General features: G+C 44.0%; 1 protein-coding gene across 2 annotated transcripts in view; it reads left to right on the forward strand.

The window, feature by feature from the left end:
* ADGRG6 (adhesion G protein-coupled receptor G6) overlaps positions 1-24,303 on the forward strand; it is a 124,485-nt gene that overhangs the window by 81,696 nt on the left and 18,486 nt on the right. For both annotated transcript variants that reach the window (XM_066615234.1, XM_066615225.1), the window contains exons 9-18: positions 1,065-1,207; positions 3,394-3,508; positions 6,601-6,662; positions 7,575-7,782; positions 10,339-10,504; positions 13,115-13,255; positions 18,631-18,759; positions 19,289-19,325; positions 19,660-19,766; positions 23,324-23,451. In XM_066615234.1, the coding sequence (XP_066471331.1) occupies positions 1,065-1,207; positions 3,394-3,508; positions 6,601-6,662; positions 7,575-7,782; positions 10,339-10,504; positions 13,115-13,255; positions 18,631-18,759; positions 19,289-19,325; positions 19,660-19,766; positions 23,324-23,451 (1,236 nt within the window). The remainder of the gene's footprint in view (positions 1-1,064; positions 1,208-3,393; positions 3,509-6,600; positions 6,663-7,574; positions 7,783-10,338; positions 10,505-13,114; positions 13,256-18,630; positions 18,760-19,288; positions 19,326-19,659; positions 19,767-23,323; positions 23,452-24,303) is intronic.

A 24,303-nucleotide genomic window follows, 5' to 3' on the forward strand; every position in this document is an offset into this window, starting at 1 on the left:
GGTGGTTCTGGAACAGCGTCTAGTGTGACTGAAAAGGCCAATTCGGTAGTGACAATCCCTTCCACACTGGGAACAAGTACATTTACCTTAAGTGCATAAACCTTAAGGCTTAAGGGTTACTATATTCAAACATTATTCAAGGGTAAGGCATCAGTGCATGATATGAGATCTTAAAATGTTGTGTTGAACAAAAAAGAGTTTCTTGACCATTTCAAGTAGCAATATAGCATATCCAAGGAATACATGAGGTTTGAATTCTGAGAACAATGTGATATAAGTGAAAAATTAACTTCATTTCTATTCATGATATTTCATGAAAACTTCCTTGTCTTTCTTGGTCATCTTCTTGCCCACTCTGTGCACACTTCTCCGACATCCTAGACTTCTAGCAGTTTCTTAACAACTCTCAAGACTCCTTTCTCAATTTCATACTCCAATGCGAGTTGGAGGCTCTCAGTTCTTCATTCCTTTTTTAATTTTTTATAAAATCTGACTTCTGCCATTTATCCTCTTTTTTTAAAAAAAATATTTTTTTTATTTATTACAGATACAGGTAAGGAAAATGGGTTATACTTAGGGCTGGTACTACACAGGTTACACATGAGGGTATTGGCCCTAGATTACAACATGCATCGTTCAAAAAAAAAAAAAAAGCAATCAAAACGACTGAAAAAAATACAATAATCATCAATACAAATGCTATCATTTATTAGTATAAAAATATTTATCCTCTTTCTATTAGCACCTCTATTTGACTTTCAGGCATTTCATTTTCTTCTCTTTCAAGTGCCTTTTTGGCAGGAATAATTATTTCCCAGAAATGTGAAAAGTCCTAAGGATGAAGATAGGACTCTAGGTAAATAAAGCTAACTTGCAAAATGACAAAACTGTAATTTATTTGATCCATTCTTGCTGATGAATCCATGAATAAAATTGTTTCATCATACTGTTTTTGGAGAATGATAGAGTGGATGTTGTAATTAAACTCTTCTTCATAAGCTATATTTAAGATTATACTTTGTTAGCTCATATCCTGACTAGAAACTGGACAATTTTCATTGCAGTTTTGATGTCCGAGCTCTTTTGGTTTATGGTTCTGCTAGCAATGTAAGTTTAGAAGATCAGACAATCCGGAACAAACTCATAAGCAGCAATGCAACCATGGGGGAAGGATTGAGCCTTGGACCAGTGTATGTTAATCCAATTGGTAAGTAGAGAAGTTTCACCTTTGCTATTCTCTGTATTTTGTTTACTTAGTAAACATGTTTCTCTTCATAGCCTCCCCCAAAAAACATTGCTTTTCTAACAGTAACAGCATTATAAAAATGCTGTTTTAGATTGTGCTGTTATCCATATTGTTCTTTAAGGAATTAACTATTTCTGAAATTCTTAGTTCAGAATTTTGTAGCACTGTTGATCAAGAAAATACATTTATAGAATCACATTTTATTTTAAATTCCCACCCTTCCCAGCATGGCAGTTGCCAATCCAGGAGAAGTATGCTGTCCTCAAAAGGCCAACTGCACAAACACTGGCACATGCACATGCAAATTATTCATGCCAGGGGCGGTTCTGGAAATTTTTTTACCTAAGTACAAAATATTTAATAGAAAATCAACACATGGCGAATGTGCAGTTTTCACTTCATGCCTTATTTCAATCCTGCCGCACATTTGTCACCACTGTAAATAGCATTTACAGGTTGAGCCTCCTTACCCACGAATTAACTATCCATGGATCTTGCTCAATGCAGGTCCCCCGAACTCGCATTGAGCCAGACTTGGCCCAGCCTAAAGGCGATCAGTGCTGCGCTTTGGTCACCTCTGGAGGTCTCTCTGAAGACTGCAGAGGTCGCGGACATCCGGCTGCATCCTCTGCGGGCTTCAGTATGCCTCCTAGAGGCAAAAAAACACTACTTCCAGTTTTTGGAGGAAAACGGGGACATTTTTATGCCTTTAAAATGCATTCTGAGGGCCGGGAAAGTCTCTAGGAGGTATTAGGAAACCTGCAGAGGCTGCAGATGGATGCACATGGCCTCTGCAGGCTTCAAAAAGAACCTCCAGAGGTAACCGGAGCACAGCTGCAGTCATCTTCAAAGGGCATAGGGGTCGAAAACTGTGAATTTGCTTATTTGCAGTTTTCAGTATCTGCAGGGGGTCCGAGAATGGATCCTTTGTGGATTATGAGGCTCCACCTCTACATTCTAATATGCAAGTGCCTTACTCATGTAGTTTTTTACCAATAATTTGGAAGGGTAAAGATTGCACATTATTGGATTTATATGTGTTGTAATATATAACTGTATACATGTGTACACATCATTCCACTCTTCCACAGAATATTTAGTGTACACAGTTTGCCATGCATGTGAATAAGGCCTTTGTTGGTTAATGCATTGCTTGAGTTGCAGTCTATCCTCCACCATTTCTTTGTCTCCATATTCATGTATGCCAAGTAGTTGAATTCGGCATAGAAATCACAAATTCAGAATGACTTGATTTTCTAAATCCATCCAAAATCCATCTAGATTGGATGACGTGGCTCAGATGATAATTGAACTTTAAATATGTTGATGAGTTCTACTATACAGATGTTTGTTTCACTCAGATTTTAAACTGTTTCGGTCTCCAAAGGAAAAGTGTAAAACTGACATACTTCTGTGATACCTCTGGATACTAGTACTGATTCACAATTATTGATACAGTTAGCACGGTATCTGTGGAAATGTCTTAGGGCCGAATCCTGTCCAATTTTCCAGCACCGATGCAGCTGCAATGCAGCTCCAAGGTAAGGGAACAAATGTTCCTATACCTTAAGGAGGCCTCTGTGACTGCCTCCTCACCACAGGATGCTGCGCATGGCTCATTGGCATGGTTATACTGCCACTGGAAAATTTGTTAGGATCAAGCCCTTAGGATAAAGGGATTGACAGCCCAAACCTGGATAGGATTGTGCTGTCAGGGGCAGGGCTTTATGACAGTGAAAGAGTTGTAAAAAAACAGGGTGGGGCTGAACTGGGAATGGGGAGATGGTGGGAGGGGTGCATCCAGCAGCAATTTTGTGCACTGGATTTTATCCCCTTTTCTTCCAAGGCTCTCCACCCCTTTCTCCTCCTAGGACTTATGCTAGCTACAGAGCTGGTACAGATTCAAGGAGACCCATTTCAGTATGGGAGGCTAATGGAGGGGTAAAGGAAATAATTCCCCTTTCCCCTCCAAAACATCCTGATTCCCCTGCCCCATGTTGGATACACTGCATGCCTTTTTGGTGCAGCTATATCAGCTGGGAAGATAGGATTGGGCTCTAAGAGTGTCTATTTCAGGCTGATGTTAGCAATAGTTTCTTAATAAGAGGTAAGGTGTTTATTCTTATTCTGGTTCATTGTTTTTACAGAAAAATGTGCAGCTGAAAAAGGTCCTGAAAATTACTTCTGGTTAGATACCAGACCAACACTGACCAACTACATATCCTGCCATGGGAATTCAGCTCAGACTGCATCAAGGACATGGTAAGAGCTAAGAGATCCTGAGATGCTTAGTGCTGAGAGAAAGATTTTAGCTGCCATTCTCAGCCCAGGTCAAAGCGCTGATATCTACCTGGAAAGAGATTACAGCACTGACAGATTTAGAGGGGGGCAAACGCCCCAAGCGCTGACCCTCTAGGGGCACCTCTTGGACCCTCTCCCCTGCCCCCCCAGAGGAGCGCTGTGGAGAGGCAGCTTGCTGCCTCTCCGTCAGCGCCTTGGCGCCGACTGTGCCGCCCCCCTCCCCTCCTCCTTTATAGGAGGATAGGAGACAGGCGCCCTAGAGAGGCACTGATGCTCTAGGGCGCCCATCTCATCTCCTCCCATACAGGAGGAGGGGAGGAGGGGCACCTCAGTCAGCGCCAAAACGCTGCCTGAGAGGCAGCTTCCCGCTGCCTCCCAGGAGCGCTCCTGGGCGCCCCTGCTCCGCCTCTGAGGGCATCCCTCAGAGGCAGAGCGGAAGCGGCGCATGCCTCCTCCAACTTCAGAGGAGATGCGTGCTGCTTCCCGGCCCGGAGGGCGCCCCTCCTCCGCCTCTGAGGGCATCCCTCAGAGGCAGAGGGGAAGCGGCGTGCGCCCCTCCGACTTTGGAGGAGACACATGCTTCCCGGCCCCCACGGAGCCTTCCGCAAAGCTTACAAGCTGCGTGGAGGTCTCCACTGCAGCGGTCTGGGGCCGCTGGAAGCAGCCCCAAACCGCTGCCATGGAGACCCCCACGGTGCGGAAGGCTCCGTGGGGGCCTCAGCTGCCTCCTCCATTCCCCCTTGTTTTCAAAGGGGGAACAGAGGAGGCAGCTGCGTGGAAGTAATTGCAGTGATGATGATGTCACCGCAATTATTTCCGGGTCAGGTGTGCGGGGGGGAGGGCGGAGAAGGGGAGTGAAACGGGGTGTGGGGGGCAGAATACTGGGGGTTGCCCCGAGTGCGGGGACCCCCAGGAACACCACTGGATAACAGTTAACTAATATTGCCACTTAACCAAATGCCAGCTAATGCAACTTTTACTGTGTTTTAATTTCTGATGTTTTGTTACCTTATAGTTTTACTGCTGCTTTCATTGTACTCTTAAGTTAAAGTTTTTCTTTTGTGAAATAAATATTCATAGATGAACAGAAGCAGTAGCAGACCTTCCCAGCCCCACACCTGGAGCAAAGATCCATGATGGTGCCCGTTCTGCAGGATGCTGCTACCCTGTGCGCACAAATCTGCTCCCCCCAACTGGAGTTCACGGTGCCTTGCGTGACTCCAGGATGTGTCAGGGAAGCCTTCTGAAGATTCCCCAACACTTAAAACTGTGCTTCTGGTAAACTGGAAGCACAGTTTCTTACCCCATCGGGAGCCTCAGAGAGGCTCCTCTCCGCCCATTGCCTGCCCTTCCCCCACCCAGGAATGTCCCCCTCCTGCCCCCTCCCTGCCTGCCCCCATGCCTACCTTCACCACTTGTGTCGGTGCGGGTGCGCTGGCACAAGCAGCGGGGAGGAAGCCACCACGGATTCTTCTGCCGGCCTTCGTGCGTTGGTGCATCTAGATGCGCCAATGCAGCTTCCTCCCACAGAGGCACAAACGTGCTTCGTGGCACGTTTGCAACCATCCCAGGGCTCCTATGTCAGCATAAGTGCCGGTTAGGATTGCGCCCACAGTAAGTAAGAGTTAGTTACTACGATATGTGTTTTATAGATTATTATCTAGACTTTTCAATGCTTATGCTTCACAATTGTGTGGATCCCATCTCAGCCACATACCTAAAGAATAGCATTACACAGCACACTTTCAACTTCATTTCCCCATTTCCCCTGATAGATTTCCTCATAACGCTGAATTCTTCAGAGAAATGATGTCATATTCTAATGGGTTGATATAAGATAAATTGTATATGCAACTGTGACTTCTTTATAATCATCATGTAGTTATAGCTACGCTAAATAATTACAGTAAAGCTTATTTGGGTAGGTTAGTAATGCTTTAAAAAATTAAATCAGTGTCTCAGATCACTTCATTTATTTGGGTGATGTGCTACATGGCCTTGTTGTCTTAATTTAGGAGAGGAACAGGCTAATATGAACACTAGCCTGAATATATATTTTGTGCTGGACAGGAAAACTACTGGAGTTTTTTTTTAAAACAACTTACTTCCTCAGTCTGTTGATCTTGTAGAAATAATAACACAACGCTCTGACTGAGCAACATTTGTTGTAAGGGAGCCAGTAATGCATCAAAAACACCTTTTGTTGAATGATCCACATAGTCTGTACAAACTGGAGCTGCTGGGCTTTGCTACCTCAACTATTCTTTATCGTTTTTGCCAACCTACTGGCAACCTACTACTACAAGATTTCTTTGATTGCTAGCATTCCTTATTCCAAACTTTGTTATTTCAGCCATGTTATTGAATTCCTTTTTTCAGGACAGCAGTGATGAAAATGTGACCATCAATTCATTTACAGAGTTAATTTTTTTTTTCTTTAATAAAAACTGTTCTGTACAGTTTCTCATATCCAGGAACATGTCTTTCACTGCTAATGCATTCATTCCAAATCTATAATTCAGACGAATTCTTAATATTTTCATACAGAAATGTTTTCAGGCTAGGTGGGTTTGGAGCACCAGCACAATAGACACATCTTTTGTATGTCTTTTTGTAAGTATTTCCAAAAGCAGGGAGCCACAGATAAGGAGGAATGGAGCAGAGAACTAGTGATAACTAGATCACTAGTTATCTTTGGCTAGAGATAGAATCCTGTGTGAAGTGATGGACAGAACAGGAGCAGTGCTTGAGACAAAGGGCCTAAAAGAAATCCACAGTTCCCACCATCTGAATCTTCCCAATTTTATCCAAATCATGTCCTCCCCGTAACTTTCTAATATCAATAAATAAGGGAGCTAACACAAAAGGTAAAGAGGGCAAGCACTCTCTCCCCTTGTAATTTGCAGGATGAGCAGGAATGAAGTAGCTTGGATGTGATGGTATGGTGCAAAACACCTACTAAATTTAAGAGTGTGTCAATTCATAAAAATACTTCACTGTATTGTTCCAAACACTGTTGGAAAGATTGTAATCCTATTTTATTTTCTTCTTAGTATTCTTGACAGTCACAATTATACATCATATTGGGGTGCTCCTGACCTCAGAAACTGTACAGGCAAGTGCTTTGGTATTTTTCCATGATCAAGATGTTAAGTACTATTGTGTACATTGGTTGCTGGTCTTCTCTTGGTGTTTTGTTGGAGGATATGGAGTATTCTGCTAGAGTTTAACAGCGCAATCCTAACTCCGACCCGGGGGTGTTGCAGATGTGCCATAAGGCATGTTTGCATCATCTCAGGAGTTGGGGTTGCGCTGGCCTCCCCATGCAGGATCCAGGCCCAGCGAAGTACATTTGCGTCAGTCCAGCTCAGCTGATGCAAGGTCTCGGGAGGGTGGGGAGGAGGCGCTTCAGGTCAAGGGGAGGGTGGGTGGCGGGCATTCCTGGGGCAGTTGAGTGGGCAGGGACTGGGAGGCAGAGCCAGGATCCAGTGGTTAAGCTGGATCCTGAGCCCATTCCCGAGTGGTGCAGAGCAGCCTCTGGCTGCTCTGGTCTACTCAGATTTATGCCACCTCCTGAGGTTGCGCAGATCCAAGTAGACCCATTGGGGCCAGTGCAGCATGACATGGGTTAAGAGGAGAGTTTTCCCCTTATCTCGGGTTGTGCTGATTCTGGCCCCAAACGTGCGCTGGATGCAGTGCAGGCCTGCAGACTGTTCCAGCACAAGTTAGGATTGCACCCTAAGACTACCATCCAGAATAGACATGCTTAAACCCATTGATTTCCTTCACCTTGAACATACTTAACTGTGTCCTGGATTGTTGAATATATCTGCACTCTGCTAGTCAACTATGTACACTAAAGCCCCACTGATTTCAGCTAAGCTTTTGCACATGTAAGTGTTTATAGATTAAAACCTAGGTCAGTACACACTGGATATCTCTTTCAGTACATCAGGCTCTCTTGTAGCTGGAGAAAATACTTTTCTCAAATTTTAATTAAGATTTTGTTTTGTTTGCTTCCTTCCAGGAAATGCCGCTGACATAGCCAATCAGCTGCTGAACCTCACTGGAGAAGGGCAGCAGTTGACGTCAGACAAAGTCCATGATGTTGTCCAGAAACTGAAAAAAATTGTGAATGATGAAGAAATCAATGAATCTCTGGGTTCCACTGTGGTCACAATATTTTCCAATATTCTCACCAGTTCTGATAGTGTTTTGGCAGCGTCATCTTCTCAGTAAGTGCTTCTGGAAAGATTGTCTTCAAGAGTACCTCAGAACAGATCTGCTCCCACTCAATCCAAATCCCACCACCATATGCAAGTGCATGCCAACTCCTCCCATGCTAGCCAGCTATCACACTTGCTGCATTAGCTCTCAGTTCACCACATCTTCACCACTACCCCATCTGAAGCTTCTTGTAAAGTGTCAGACCAGAAAGATCCTCTTCTTTCCCAGCTGATCACTTTACAAGGGAGGAAAGGCAATGACCCTTTTTCTGAGCACTCAGGAAAAGGTCTCGCAGCAGTAATGGACAATTTGAAAGAGGAAGTAAGCCTCCCTCCTCTTCCCACATGCTTCCCAAACATGCAAGTAGAGGATAGGGACAGCTGAGTGAAGCAGTCAGTCAGTCAGAAAGTCAGTGGAAGTGATGGGTAGCACAGATTGTATTTACCGCCTTGCCCATTTGCCGTATCTTCCAATTCACTGCTCGAGGCAGCTGTTTGAGTTTGCCTCATGACTGGCCTACCCCTGTGCATAAAGGACACATCAAAGCAATGATTTCTTTGCATAATGGATGTGAACAAAGAAAAACAAAGTGAGCAAAGAAAAAAATATTTATTAACGGGGGGGGGGGGTGTGTGTGTGTGTGTGTGTGACTGCAGAACACTGTTACACTGTTGTAAATGACTGCTGTTGGTGAGTGCGCCGTGCCGCTAGTGGCCATTTTGTGAGCACTGCTGCACAAAGTGGCAGTGCTGCAGCCTTATTGCTGGAGCCTGCTGCCCCCACCAGAGCTGCTAATCCAGCAGGAGGGAGTGGAGTGTGGAAAGGGAGGGGAAGGAAGTGGGAGTGTCTGGGACGAAAGGGGCAGATATTGGCAGCAATGACTTGCACTCATATTCTTGTCTTTCCCCCCCCCCCCCATTCTCTCTCCCTTACTCACCTCAGACCTGTGCCAGCAAAGTAACTGGTTCAGGTTTAAGGTGACTGGTCGGGCAAACAGAAGCTTATCCCCAGGTAAGGGAACAAATGTTCTTTTACTTGGAGGAGACCTCTGTGGCTGCCCCCGCCCTGTAGGAGGCAGGGGCGTGGCTGCATTGGTGGTTGGGGGATTTAGTTGGGATTGGGCTGCAAGATTAGAATTAATGGATTTGACAGTACAGTTTGAGCCTCATTATTCTGGGTGGGTTCCCTTCCAAGCATTCACGTGGATGGCAAAAAACGCACTATAGCAAATCAATTTAAAAAACAAAGTTTCTTTGCTCCAGTGATTTAAAAACAGCCTTGCTGACCTTTGTGATGTAAGATAAGAGTCATTAAGAAGACAATCCATCAATCAGTCATCCTCCAAGCAGTTATAAAGGCGCTTCACTCAGCCCCTCCCTTCACCAATGCAAAGTGATCACCTTTCTTTCAAGTGCTCAGGGGGAAGGGAGGGGTCTGCTGGAGAGAGAAGGATTGATGGATTGTCAGCCAGCTTCTCTCTCTCTCTCTCTCTCTCTCTCTCTCTCTCTCTCTCTCTCTCTCTCTCTCTCTCATATTAACAAGGCTATTGTTAAAGGACTTTTCAGTTTTTCAAACTGATTTTAAAGGGATGCATTTTTCCCCTTCTCCAGGAATCAGCACATTCCTTCTCATTTGCAGGGGCCATTCATGTTGAGTCAAATATTAAAAATCTGTGTATAAATAGGCTGGACCTGTAAATTCATTCTTGTTTAAAGAATGCCTGCTGGAAATGTAGCAGTTAAGAGGTGCAGAGCTGAAAGAAGATAGGGACAAATGTTGTAGGATTATGTTCTACCATTTTCTCAGGTCATGGATACCAACACAAAAGAGCTCAGGTTTAACTGAACTGAAATCCTATATACACTTTCCTAGGAATAAGCCCCAAAATGAGCACAGTGGTACTTATTTTCTGAGTAAGATGTTCATAGAATTGCATTGTATATCATTAAAACATAATTAACTAAAATTTTTATATCAAAGAGCCTAATCTTATCCAGCTTTCCAGGACCAATACAACCATGCCAATGGGGTGTGCGCTGCATCCTGCGGTTAAGGGCAGTCATGGTGGACTCCTCCTGGCTGCATTGATGCTGAAACGCTGGATAGGATTGGGCCCTAACTAAGAAAGTAGTTCAGAAAGGCATAGCAGTCAGTTTTGGAATACTTCACAAAATTGCAGAAAAAACATGTATCTAATACTACTGAATTCCTGTTAAAATGTTATTGTTGTTGTTATTATTAAGAATACATATATACCACATTTCAACAAAAAATAGTTCATAAACAAATTTACATAGCCAAACAAATATGTAAATGGTTCCCTGTCTCCAGTGGGCTCACAGACTGAAACAGACACAAAAGAGGCAACAGCCTCTGGATAAGATGCCATGCTGGACTGAAGAGGGATAATTGCTTTCCCCTTGTTCAATATAAAAAGACACCACTTTAAAAGTTGTCTCTTTAGACACACATATGTTTTCTTGAGTCTCTCTTGATGCTTTTATACAAATTGCTTTAATGACTATCTTTTCAAATTTAATTATTCATGTTGTGCTTGATTCTAGAGCTATAAAGACCATTGATGCCTTAGCATTAAAGATTCAGTTTTCAGGCCCCTCTATGAGCATCTCGACACGGAACTTGGCACTTGGCGTTTCATCTATTAATTCAACTTCATTCATTGGTTCCTCCTTCAGTGTCGGTTCACAGAACAATGCGTCAGACTTTCAGGTACATGACACATCATAGAAAGCTTCCCTTCCAAGAATTTGTATTTGCAGAAATTCCATTGACTCAACTGAATAGATTACACTGGTTCTCAGTGTAAAGCCTTTGGGTGCTACTGTACCTGCCAAAGTTTTTCTCCCAGTCCCTAAGACCCTGTGATGATACAGTAGACTTGAAGAAACAAGTGAAATGATAAAGCTGACACAAGGTGCTAGAATTTGCTACAGGTTACTATCTATAGAGCATTCAAGCCACTGTGTCTAATATAGGGAGGAATCTATCTTAAGCCAGACTAACAGCCCAGTCCTAAATTTCCCAGTGCCCGGGGCTGCAGCGGTGCTGAAATGGCTACTGCTGCATCCCAAAAGGCTGGAAAGCTCTGCCAGGGCTACTTGGAGTAAGGGAGCTGGGTCTCCTTGGATCTGGGCCTGTTATTGAGCAGGGGCAGATTCAAAGAGACCCATGTCGGGTCTCCTGGGCTGGGAGGGAAGTCAGGATATGGCCACATGGCCTGCTGTAGTCTCTACCCCCCTCCTGCCCAATCCCTCCCCCTCCACTCCTTCCCCCACCCTTCCCCTGCCCCAGAATGCCTCCCCTCCGCCCAGACTTACCTCTCTGCTGCCCAGAACTCCAGCAGTGGTCTTCTATCAGCCAGCTAGCACTGGCCCAGCATAGGCTCACGCTGAGCCAGTTCTAGCGCCGGCCCAGTGCAGACGATTGCAGGTGTACCTTTCAGTATGTTTACGACAGTACACACCAGCACTGGTCTGGTGCGTGTCATTCAGGATTGGACCCCATCTTCCCAGTCTGGGCTGTCCAAGTGGGATTTGCCATGATATTCCAGTTGCACTGCCTCCTTCTTAAGCCTGACTTCGTCCCATACATCATTTGTTCCCTCACAGATTGAGAGGGTGGCATCAAGTAGTGTTCACTTGGGGGCCAGTGAAATCTGTTGTTTATCCACAGGCCTCACTACCAGAGATGATAGCAAGATCTGAACTCTTCCAGCATGATGAACCGCCTGCCATGCCTGTCTCATAACCCTTCAGGCTCTTCATACCACTGATACTGTCTAAATTTACAATAACAGCCAAAAAATTATCCATAAATGAGCAAAACATTAGTGAAATGTATACAGTTTATTGGCTTCTAGCCTATCTGTGAATGCAGTCACAAGAAAATATTTACTCTTGTTTATAGCTTTGCTTTATCTAATTAGGGAAATCGGTATTTTCCTACGACATTGATAAATGTGTTTTTCTTCTTTCCTGAATTGTTTTATGCTCAAACTGGTAATGCTGATAAGCTTTTCTACAAGGAGAGAAATGTAAATCTTTTACATCTGAAATGCCATGAAACAGTGTTGATCTAACACTATTGTTCCCATCCATTAGATTGTGTAAAAATATACAGCGAGGAAACATGCTTAAGCCATATCTGCCCAGCGTTGCTTATACACAGCAGGAACCAAATGTGTACATCTGTGGGCCGGGCAGAGTGGGTTAACTTATGCTTGTAGGATATGTAACGTTTAGCTTGCTAAATTTTAAAATAATTTTCTCTGTTATGTTTTAACGTTTATGTTTCTGACAGTCTAATTCTGCTTAAAACCAACCCACACCAATCAGCCACACCTCCAGAGTGTGCACTGCATCCTGTGAGAGGGGCAGTCCTGGAGGTTTCCTCTGGCTAACGGAACATTTGTTTGTTCCCTTACCCCAGGTTAAACCCTTGCTAACCCACTGGATCCTCTTAGATCTGCAGCAGCTAAGTCTAAGTGGACCCAGGAAGGCAGATCAAGGCCAGGAAAGGTGATAGGGTATCGGCAGTAGCACTGCTGCTAGTATGCCTCATCCCCACCCTCAATCTCTTGCCATCCCTGCCCCAGTCTCTTCTCTGTTGCTCCCCTTCCCGCACTGTTCCACTGACCACCCACCTCCAGCGCTGGGGCTCCTTTCCAGGCCACTGGTGCACTCTCTGCTTGCACCCTGGCCGTGCTGAATGATGTGTCATATTTTGCAACAATCATAAAAGATCTTGTGCTGCTGGAATGCTAATTCTGGCAGTGCAAGGCCTTCACAGGCTTGGGCTGTAAATATTATATTTAATGACAAGGTTATTTTTTTGTTTCTACGTATGGACTAGATTTAAACCAGTGGCATCACTAGGTGTAGGAGGGTAGCGTGTCACTCCTATGATAGACTTCCTTCCATGCAGTGGGCGGGACAACACGCTGGGCAGTGGGCATGATGATGTACCATCGCCCCTCCCCCAGCAATGCCACTGATTTAAACCTAGATTCCTATATACATGTTGAAGTCATTTGCTGGATGTTACATGTGTAACTAGAGCATAATATTACGAACAAAACCAGGTGATATTTTATTAGAATCTAATTAGACTAAACTTTCAAATTTCTGTTATAAAAATTAAAATCTTATAGATGTAGGACAAGTAACAAAAACTGATTATTAAGATTTGCTTAAAACTTGTCATCCATTACTAAAACTAAATTAATAACTACATAATTGTGGATTAATATTGATGAGTATTCCATCCAGTATGTGCAAAGTATTTTTATTTTGATGTACCTTTACTCATTTTGTGTTCCAGATTGATTTTGACACAAACCTGGGAAATTACTTGGCTTCTGTTGATTTGCCTCGAAGCTTACTGGAAAACTTAAGTCAGGAAGAACTTGAAACTGTATCCAGGGCTCAGTTTACCTTTTTCAATAAGAATGGACTCTTCCAGGTAAGCCAAAATGTGCCTCAATATCTTCAGTGACTGACAGTCCAATCCTATGTGTGTTTGCTCAAAAGTTTCACTGTGTTACTCACTTAAATGTAAACCAGTTTACTCCCAGGTAATGTGCATAGGATTGCACTGAATTATACAAAAGAGCCCTTTAGAAATATCAAAAAGTGTATCAGCACATTGCAGTTTATCTTGTACTATGGCTATGAGAAGTTACTGAAATTGTGTATTCAGGGGAGTAAAATCTGAATAATACCTCCACCTGTTATATTACCTGAAGTCAATTCTGATGCTATTGCTCAGTTTAAATATGAAAGTTTTAGGGCACAATCCAAAGTGCACCCTATGCTGGCCCAAGTCGGTTGGGGTGGCCTAGGAGGGTCACAAACATGCTGTAAAGCACGTTTGCACCTCCTCGAGAGCAACCCAGGTCAGTGCTCCGAGAAGCACCGGCCTGCGGAGGCTGACATAAGTCTCTGCGCAGGCTTCCTCTCAGCCGCTTGTGTTGGCCCGTCTACGCCGACACAAGTGGAAAAGGTAGGCAGGGGAAGGAGGGAGGTGTTCCTCGGCGGGGGAGGGCGGGCAGTGGGAGGCCCTGGGGACAGGCAGGCGGGGAGTGGGAGGTGGGGTTGGGATACAGCAATTTTGCTGGATACAGCAGTTTTGCTGGATCCCAACCCCCGTTCCCTGGGAGAACGGAGCAGCTTCAAGCCGCTCCGCTCTCCTCGGACTTGTGCCACCTCCAGAGCTGGCGCAAGTCCAAGGAGACCCATTGTGGCCAGCAGCCCTTACCCAGGGGTAAGGGGAAAAGTTTCCCCTTACCTCTGGCTGAGCCGCTTCTGGCCACAATCCTGCGCTGGATACAGCACAAGCCTCTTGGCTTGCCTATTCCAGCATGTTAGGATTGAGCCCTTACAGCACAATCCTATGCATATTTACTCAGAAGTAAATACCATTGTAATCAATAGAACCTACTCCCAAGAAGGTGTGCACAGGATTATAGCCTTAGAACCCCATCCTATTTATTTCCATGCCCCCCCCCATTGATTTAGCATTACCAAAATGATTATTACTGCATTCCACATTGGGGGGGAGGGGAGGAATTGTGGAGGTCTTCTCTAGGTAAGGGAACAAATGTTTCCTTACCCAAGTTAAGTCTCTGCAGCATAGTCTATTTGGACTATATGCAGGTCTGTACGGACCTGCACTAGTGAATTTGCTGCCACATGTCAGCATGGACCAGCATCACAGGATCGGATCTGGGAAGGGGGCTAGGAATCATAAGAACATAAGAACAGCCCCACTGGATCAGGCCATAGGCCCATCTAGTCCAGCTTCCTGTATCTCACAGCGACCCACCAAATGCCCCAGGGAGCACACCAGATAACAAGAGACCTGCATCCTGGTACCTTCCCTTGCATCTGACATAGCCCATTTCTAAAATCAGGAGGTTGCACATACACATCATGGCTTGTAACCTATAATGGATTTTTCCTCCAGAAACTTGTCCAATCCCCTTTTAAAGGCATCCAGGCCAGATGCCATCACCACCTCCTGTGGCAAGGAGTTCCACAGACCGACCACACGCTGCATAAAGAAATATTTTCTTTTGTCTGTCCTAACTCTCCCAACACTCAATTTTAGTGGATGTCCCCTGGTTCTGGTGTTCTCTATCCCTCCCTTGCATAATTTTGTATGTCTCAATCATGTCTCCCCTCAGGCACCTCTTTTCTAGGCTGAAGAGACCTAGCCACCACCGCTGCCAAACCCACCCTCTTCCCAGACCTGATCCTCTCTCCCCTGCCTCTATCGCCACTTCGTTCTGCCCTCCCCTGTCTTTGTTCTACCTACCCCACTGACCTATCTGCTTCAGTGGGTGACAGGTAATCCCCTGACATGCACAGGAAGGCTCCAGCCTTCCAACCTGTACCCCAGGAGCACTCTACTGTGTGTATTTCCGGAAGTGCTTTTACAACTGTCGTAAAGCAGGAAGCACTGGCCAATTGCTTATTCCGCCTGCACTATAAGCCTATAGGATATTGCTATAAGGGTTACTGTTCTTCAATACATTATCACAGAGTCATAGTAACTGTCTATATTCTCTTTCCTTCCTACAACAAATAAGAAGTAATGAGCTTTAAAAAACCTTCAGCCACTGGCAAAATATTCTTTTATATTGCAGTGTTGCTCTGTTCAAGAAGGAAGCTTTGTTTTTCAATGAGCAGCTTTTTCATATAAATAATTTCAAGTGACCTTTGTCTTCAGTGCATCCATGGAACTCTGCAGTATTGTACTTGCATATATTATACTCTTTATGGGCACTGTGACTGGCTGTTAAATGAAATCTAGCTTGGTAAATCACCATGTTCCACTACTGCCAACCGAAATATACCCAACAGTATCTGTAGATCCTTCAGATCTTGTAGATTTAACAGCCCAGTCCTATTCTTTCCTGTGCCGTAGCATGCAACTACTCTGGAATAGGCTGCACTGCATGCTATTGACAGGAGAAATGATCAGAAGGCTTGGGAGAGGTAAGGAAAAATATTTTCGTTTACCCATCCATAAGCCCTCAATCGCCAGTAAGTCTCCTCAGACCTGCCCCAATATAGCTGGTGCATGTCCAAAGAGAGAAAGGGAGCATGTCAGGAGGCTCCAGAAGTGATAGTATCCCAGTACAAGGTGCTTGTGCTGAGATACACCCCACCTGCCTTCAATGTACCCCTTTCCCTCCCTCGATATCCCCGCCCACCCTATTCTGCTCTCACTTTCCTGAGAGTGACTTGCACATCCTTTCAGATATGATTTTATAGAGGAAACTTTAAAGTTGCAGTAGGCAACTTTGTTTTGCATGCCATCACTACAAATGGGAGGTCTGGCTCAGTTAGTAGAGCTGCCACCTTGTATGCCTGAAGATCTGAGGCTGCCAGTTCAAAACAACTGGAAGTACCCGAGAACTGACGACATGCTGATATACTGATGAGCTGACCCTCAGCTGGTGGCAGAGAGGAGTTGCCGTCAAGTGGAGCGTGGGAGGTGAAGGGCCAGAGAGAGGCCAGACCGGGAAGGAATCCAGCTGGAACGAGGAGTTCTGTGAAAGACTAGAACTGTTCAATTGTAAAAATCCCTACGGGGATTTAGAACAGCCTGTCTATGTAAACCGCCTTGGATTAAAGTCTGAGGAGAAATCTGACAACCAAAGAAAGGTGGTATATAAATATCTGTATAAATAAATAAATGTCTTTCTTTGTTTCAGCCTGCAGTTGAGGGTTGCTAACACTTGACCATAGAATTTGCTATGTCATTTTCATTGCCTAGTACAGATACGTTTGACAATTTTGCAGCTTCTCCCAGCAGTTGGGCATTGTAATAGAAGTAGTATCTGAGCCACAGGGATGAGGCACATTTGAGCTCATCCATTCTAGGAAGGGATGTAAAGCAGATGTCTCTGAGATGGCACCTGGCTGGTGAATGTTGTCTTTTTGCTGTGGGCTAATGGACAACTGGGTTTTTCATTTACTGCTGTTCCTTGCATTTGAATGTGTATTGTCTGTTGCATTAGTTTTATGATTTGTGATACTGTTATGATTTTAATGTCTCATAAGTTACCTCATGTTGTATGTATAGAGATGGGTTTATAAATATTTTAGATAAATAACATCACAGGGACCCTGCTCAGTTTGTACAAGACTTGAGAATCTTATATCCAGTTGGTTGAATCCCATGGTGACTTGCACAAGTGAAATAACACTTCACTACAATTCACTTCCAGGTGGGAGCAGCTTAGCCTCATCCCTTGGGCACAGAACAAGACAATTGTGCAGAATAATTGGCCAATTTCTACTTCCAACACCAGCCTCCATTCTCCATACGGCACTGTTCCGGAGGGTCTCTTGACCCTTGTGGATTTGGAAGACGCAGGCTGCAATCCTAACCTCACTTTCCTGGGAGTACGTCCCATTGAACACAATAGGACTTACTTCTGAGTAGACCTGGTTAGGCTTGTGCCCACAGTCTCCCATAATGAGGAGAAGGGGGTTGAAAGGCCTGATTTCATGTTGTAACCCACATGTGGTTCTTTGGATCCAGTCCATTATCTCTTGGACGGTCATTATCTGGTGGCATGCGCTGTTACAAGGAGTAAATGTTAGAAGCAGTGGCGTAGCTAATGCTCATGTAGCCCGGTGCCAAGCTCAAAATGATGCCCCGGAAGTGATGTCACAACTGGAAATGATGTCACACCCAGGTTTTTTTAAAAGTGAAAATTGAGGACAAACATGCTCCTCCCCCCAGAGGAGGAGCAACCACCCGCTTGCTCTGCCAGTCAGTGGCATAGCTAAGGCATCTATCTGCTACCTGGGCTCAAAGAAGATTTTGTAGCCCCCCTCCACAACAAAATCAAGTTTAATTAATTAAGCAAATAAATACAAAGTGTGCTCCTTATTGGTTAAAGACACTGTGCTGAAGTGTCTTTAGCCAATTCTCCTAAATATAAGAGGAGCCCCACTTGAAAAAGTGTCTCTTTACTCAGTTAGCATGGGTAACTGTATTATGATATATGGAAATGAGAGCTGACTCATATTAACACCTTATTGGTTCAATGCTGTACCATAATAATATCTCATTGTCTCTCAGAACAATCAGTCTCACAGATCAGTCTTGAGTTATGAAAATCTAATTTTTATTCCATATTTTCATTTTTCAGTTAATTGACCATAACTTGTGATAGAATACAGATAATCCAATGGGGTTTGTCGCATTGCATTCCTTATTAAATTACCTTTCCAATGATATATATCATGATGGTATTATTCGTACATACTAATTTTTTTCACAATTTTGGCCACTAGTGTCAAGCTCAACTTGTTGCCCCCTAAAGCTTATTACCCAGTGCAACTGCTACCCCCTGCACCCCCTTAGCTATGCCACTGGTTAGAAGCATCTTTAATGCCAAAAAATAAAGATTATCCCCTTTCCTCAGTGGCTGTTTTGTTGATAAGATAAACTCATGTTTCGGAAGTGATCTAATTATGTCAGAGCTGGATGCCAATCAGCATTGTTTGAGGCTTAACTCTGGTTAGCCTCAGAAAAAATGATTGAGTGAAACCTTTTCTGGAAAGTACTGTACAAGCTGTTCTTATAACACTATAAGTTGCGATAAAAAGGGAGACAGCAAAGTTTTCTATGAGGAAAAGCTGCAGTGTAATGTTATAAACAGGACATTCTTATAATGGACCATGTTAAGTACTAATTGCTGACAACTTATTTATTCTGACAATGTGCAGAAATAAATCCATGTACCCTAGCTACTGGTCGGATGCCGCAGAGTAATAGTTTTGCTATAAATGTTTAAATTAATTTTTTTTCCAAAGGATGCAGAAGCTCACCCCAATTTAACCAGTTATGTGGTGGCATGCAGTATTGGCAATATCACCATCCATGACCTTCAGGATGCTGTGAAGATTACAATTAAGCATACAATTAAACGTGCCAAAATTCAGGTAAGAGAGATGGATCTTCTGTTTGGTTTCATTTTAAAAAGATCACTGGGGTCTTTCCCAGCCAAATGAAATCAGAGGAGAAAGACATTTGTTCAGTGTTACTGCCAGGATAAAAGAAAACAGAAGGGTGACTGGGGGGGGGGGTGTCTGTTACATGGCTGAAAATCTAGCCATGACACATTGAATTAAATCTGAGTGATCTAAAACTTTTTTAAGAATGACTCTGGGGCGGATTCTATTGATACCTTCCCACCAGCTCATCCACGGTATGACTAGAAGTGAGACAATACATATCCCACCCTTCCAGGCGCACTGTTCTGTCTTAGATTCTCATGGGGGGAGGAAGAGAACAGAACATCTGAACTACCCCTAATCACTTAATATTTTTGGTACTTTAAATACTTGGGTGCTCATGGTGGCTTACCAAATTTAATTAAATACATTAAAACAGTGGACAAGTATCAGGATAAAACACAAACAAAATCAAGTCTTGCTCTTACTTTTCTCTCTCTTTTTTGTAAACATTTAGGAACCTACCTGTGTCTTTTGGGATATGAACAAAAACAGTAAGTTTAAACACTTGAACAGAGATAATTTCTTTTAAAAAAGGGAGTGACCTAGGAGTACAAGCCAAACCCTGCTCATGGATCCCCAACTTTTGGACCCAAGCATACTTCCTTGCGAGAAAATTCCATTCATGCCAATGATACTTAAACTTAGGGTGACAGATCTTTTCTCATCTGTAAATGTACGTGATTTTATATTTAAATTCAGTACATGCCAGAAGCTTCTGCTTTTAGGAAGAAGTGGATTATGTTACAAGACTTGTGAGATTGAACCCAATATGCCTTCTCTCATCATGTTGAAAGAACTTGCACTTTCGCTTTTATTGATTTATAGATGGCCAAGGAGGGTGGAACACTACAGGTTGCACTGCACAATCAGAATCGAATGAGAATGAGACTGTTTGCTTATGCAATCATCTTACACACTTTGGGATACTGATGGTGAGTGCAAGTCCCATTTGTTCATGTACCTGATATTTCCAAAAATGGAGATGTGTGTTTCAGGGCGCAATTCAGACTTGTCCTTGGGCCCAGGAGGGTTGCAAACATGCCATAAGGCACATTTGCGCCTCCTCAAGAGTCGGCTGGGCCCAGGTGCAGAGATGTGCCGGTTCGCGGGAACTGGATTCAGCTTCCGTGCTGACATAGGGAGCGAGCCTTACGTCAGCCAAGCTTGGCCATTGCAAGGCTCTGGGAAGGGTGAGGAGGAGGCAGGAGGGAGGCGTTCCAGGCAGGCAGAGGGTGGTCTCAGGGGCAGGTGGACAGGAAGTGGGAGGCTGGGCTGGGATCCAGCTGTTATGTCGGATACTAGACCCCATATTTGAGCAGCGCGGAGCAGCTTCAAGCTGCTCCGCTCTCCTTGGACTTGCGCCACCTCCTGAGAGGAGACCCATAGGGGCTGCAGTGGCTTACCCGGGGGTAAGGTAAAGTTTCCTCTTACCTTCAGCTGAGCCACTTTGGAGCCCTGTCTTGACCTGGATACAGCGCAAGGCTATTGGCTTGCCTGTTCCAGTGCAAGATAGAATTGCTCTGTAACCTGTTGTCTTTCTTGAGTTTTTTATAATTTTCCTATAAAGTAATAGGAAAATTATAAAATAATTATAAATATAAATTTTAATTTTATAAATTATAAAATCTTATGAATTATAAATATAAATTTCTAAGCTTCTTCTTGAGGAATACCAAATTCCTTTTTTCATGAAATTTCCTTTTTTCAGAGAGTATTTGTATCTAGAATGCTCCACTACAAACATGGGCCCTGATACAGAGATGATTGTGCCCAGCGTCATATAAGTTATTCAAGAGTAATTACACAACACAGTGGATTGAAATAGTGAAAAGGAATATGTGCTTTGCTATTCAAATTGAAAGATAAGTGAGAAGTCGCATCCCTATCCATAATGTTCAGTTCTGATAAGCATCTCATGCACATCTGAATATGTGAATCCCACTTTGGAATTCACCAGTTCATCATTGGGAACCATACAGGCAGCCCAGTCCTGACCTTCGCAGATGCACAGCATTCTAAGTGCAAATTGAGCAGACTCAAGGTCTCCTTACCCCAGGTAAAACCCTAGCCTACTAGTAGTGGCAGCTTGGATCTGTGCCTGCTAAATTGCTGGTGCAAGTCGAAGTTTCCTCTTGTGCTGTTTTTCACGTCTGGGACAGGAGATAGAATTTGGCATGCACCGGCGCCACTGATCCCATCACCCTCCTAGGACCAAATCCACCCCACACCCTATGGATGGTGTGCAAATTTTAAGAAAATTTTTGCATAGCACATTGGAGCTGTAAGATTCAGTGTTTGGCTTCCACAGTAATATAAGCTCTTTTCCCTATTTTTTTGTACTTAAATATGAAAAAAAATATCACAACCTTTCTGCTACCTTCTTCAGATTTATTCTGTTTTGCTTTTACGTACTTGCGGGGACAGGGAGGAAGGCAGTCATTAAGATCTGTTCAGTGTATCCTTTTTCCTGCTCTGAGTGCTTTTGTAGGGATTCGGAAGTGAGGAGAAAGTCTTTGGAATCCTGGCAGTGTCCCAGTCATATGATTAAAATATTTCTGGTATTTTACTTTGCCAACACTTTTTCTTCAGAGTTATTTTTTGGATTTACATATAATAGCTCCAGCCTAGAAAGGATGGTTTATGTGCAAAACTTGTTCACCTTCTAACTCTAAACCCACCCATTATATATCAGGATGTAAAAAAAATGCAGACTAGCATTAGTGGGACTTGTGTGCACTACCAGATTCACTTGCATGGAGGTTGGGTATTTCAGTGCAGGCACCTCTTCTCTTTCCTTCCCTTTTCCTTCCCTTTCCCTTTCCTTCAACAGGTGAGTAGAATTGACAGTCTGTTCACAGTTTGGTAGGGGAGGTCGTTTTATATTTTCCATGTTTTTCATTACTGTACACAAGGATTACACTATTGTTAGTCTCCAGGCTAAGATAATATTTCATAAATATGTGGTGTTGCATATGAACTAATAGCTCTTTGTTGGATGTGGACATAAAATCTTAGACTTACCCAACACTCAAAAACGGAAGGGCCATTTACCCTGGATAACGTGTTTGGAACCCTATCAGAAAAGGCAGCATGGGTAGAAAAAAATTATCTTTGCAGTTTTGAAGCTATTCATAAATCACTTCTCAAGCTTTGGACTACTTTGGACATGGCATTTTAACCAACGTTGGAGTCATTTTTATGTAAGAAAATGCATACACACTGTTACATTGGCTTCCTTCTGACAAGAGAGTTGGTGTATTTTGTCATTAAGATAATGACAGCCCAATCCTGAGTTCCCATGGCACGCAACTTTGGCGGCACTGGAAACGGCTGCCGCCCGATCCTGTGCACCACAGGCTACCATGGGCAGCACCTCGGGAGAAGGGGACTTTCAGCACTCGGGAGAAGGGTAGGGTAAAGGCATTCGTGTAGGGCACTGAGCCCCACATGAACAGACATGATCTGGTGGAGCTCTGCTCCACCGGACCCGCCTCCCTCCCTCCCTGCTTCCTCCCCCTGGCACGCCTCCCGTCTGCCCTCTCCCACTCCTGCCTCCCTGTCACACCTCCTCCCCGCCCTCTCTCTGCCCTCCGCCTGCCTCCCCCCTCCCCGGAACACCTCCTCCCCGCCTACCTCCCACCCCCACTTACCATACCATGGCTCGGCAGTCCGTGTGACTGCCAAGTGGTGGAGGCCGGGCACTCACCAGGCAGTGAGGCTCGCAAACATGCCTTATGGCACGTTTGCAATAGTGTGTGTCAGCGGTAAGCCAGCGCGCACTGTTCAGGTTTGGGTTCTGAGCTGTGAATCAGGATTTGCCTGTCCTGAATGTCAGCTCTGCCTTTGAATTAACTAGGTGGTCTTAGGCAAATCACTCTCTCCTCCTCAGTATGCAACATGGGGATAATAATACCTACTTTACAGGGTTGTCATAAGGATTACATTAGCATAATTTATGTGAAGCATTTTGAACATTTGAAAGTTATAAAAATGCTGATATTAAATAAACCCAGGCTGCAGTTTGCAGGTGACTCTGGGAATTTTTTGTGTGTGTGGTGAAAAATTTGTGTAGGAGAATGTCATGTGTAACGGAGCCCTCTGGTATTTTATGAAGCAAGATCCAGTTAACAGAAGAGGAAATCCTGGCTCCTAAACATAAGGGGTTCAGGAAAAAAAATGGGAAATTACCAGTAGAAGGATTTTCCACAAAAAAAGAGCTTAAAATCTGGGTGCTGAAAAGTTATGAACAATGGATACGTATATATCAATGTTGTTTCCAGCTGTTAACTAATTAACCTCTACATGTTTCTCAGGAGCTGTAGGAAGGAAACCAGAGGTGTGACAACTATGTCCTAAATACAAGTGCTGTGCTTCTAGCCAAAACTGTCTAGAGTTTTCACCTCTGGTGTTGTTACAGGAGAAAAATAGTTATTCCTCTTCAAAAATATTTTTTTTTTAAACTGCTTTCTCTTTTTAATTTTATTCATAGGACTTGCCAGGAAGTGTTTCTCAGATTGGTCCTGAAAACACTAAAGTCCTGACTTTCATAACATACATTGGGTGTGGTATATCTGCCATATTTTCAGCTGCAACTCTTCTGACATACATTGCCTTTGAGTAAGTATTTGCATCTCTATATAATTCTTTTTAATATCATCAATAATTTTTTGTCTTTTTCCATTTTTCCTTCTAAATGTTTCTAGGATAGCACTTTGGGAGTAGATTTAAAGTTTAGATTGTGGACAGAAAATCTGCAAACCAGAATTCAACTGTCACTTTCAGCACAGGCCTTTCCTTTGCTTTGAGGAGGCCTCCATCACCCTGTTCACACAGCTGCATCTGTGCTGTAAAGTTGTATAGGAGTGGGCCCTTAGAGCCCAATCATAGCCTTCTCCCCTCCTGCCTATGCAACTGTGCCAAAAAGGCATTCACTATATCCAGTGGGGGTGGGGGGGTTGCGAGCAGATCAGGAAGCTTGGCAGAGGTATGGGGAAATATTTTCCCTTACTTCTGGGTAAGCATCCTTATTGCCAATGGGTCTCTTCAGACCTGCACCAGCCCTTGAGCTGGCGCAAGACTGAGAAGGGAAGGGGCCATGTTGGGAGGTGAGAAGGGGGATAGAATACTGGTGCAGATTATGTGCACCAGTATACACCCACACTGGCCTCCGTTATGACCCACACTGGCCTCCGTTATGTCCCCCATCACCCCACCTGTTCTGCCCTCCTCCCATACCCATCACTGTCTTACCTGGTCACAGTGAGGTCTGTGAGCATTGTTTTGGTGCTGCCACTTCTAGTAGTTCACAAAATGGCCACCAATTAAGTGATAAATAGGATTGGGCTGTTACTCCCAGGATAGGATTGCAGCCTTTATGTATTATAAATTTAAAGGGTAGGTACCTGTCATCGGATCTGCCCCTTCTGCCTCCCCCATGGGATTAGATTCACATCATAAGGCTAGTGAGTG

This window comes from Tiliqua scincoides, chromosome 1, assembly GCF_035046505.1.
Source record: "Tiliqua scincoides isolate rTilSci1 chromosome 1, rTilSci1.hap2, whole genome shotgun sequence".
In the NCBI taxonomy this organism is placed as follows: domain Eukaryota; kingdom Metazoa; phylum Chordata; class Lepidosauria; order Squamata; family Scincidae; genus Tiliqua; species Tiliqua scincoides.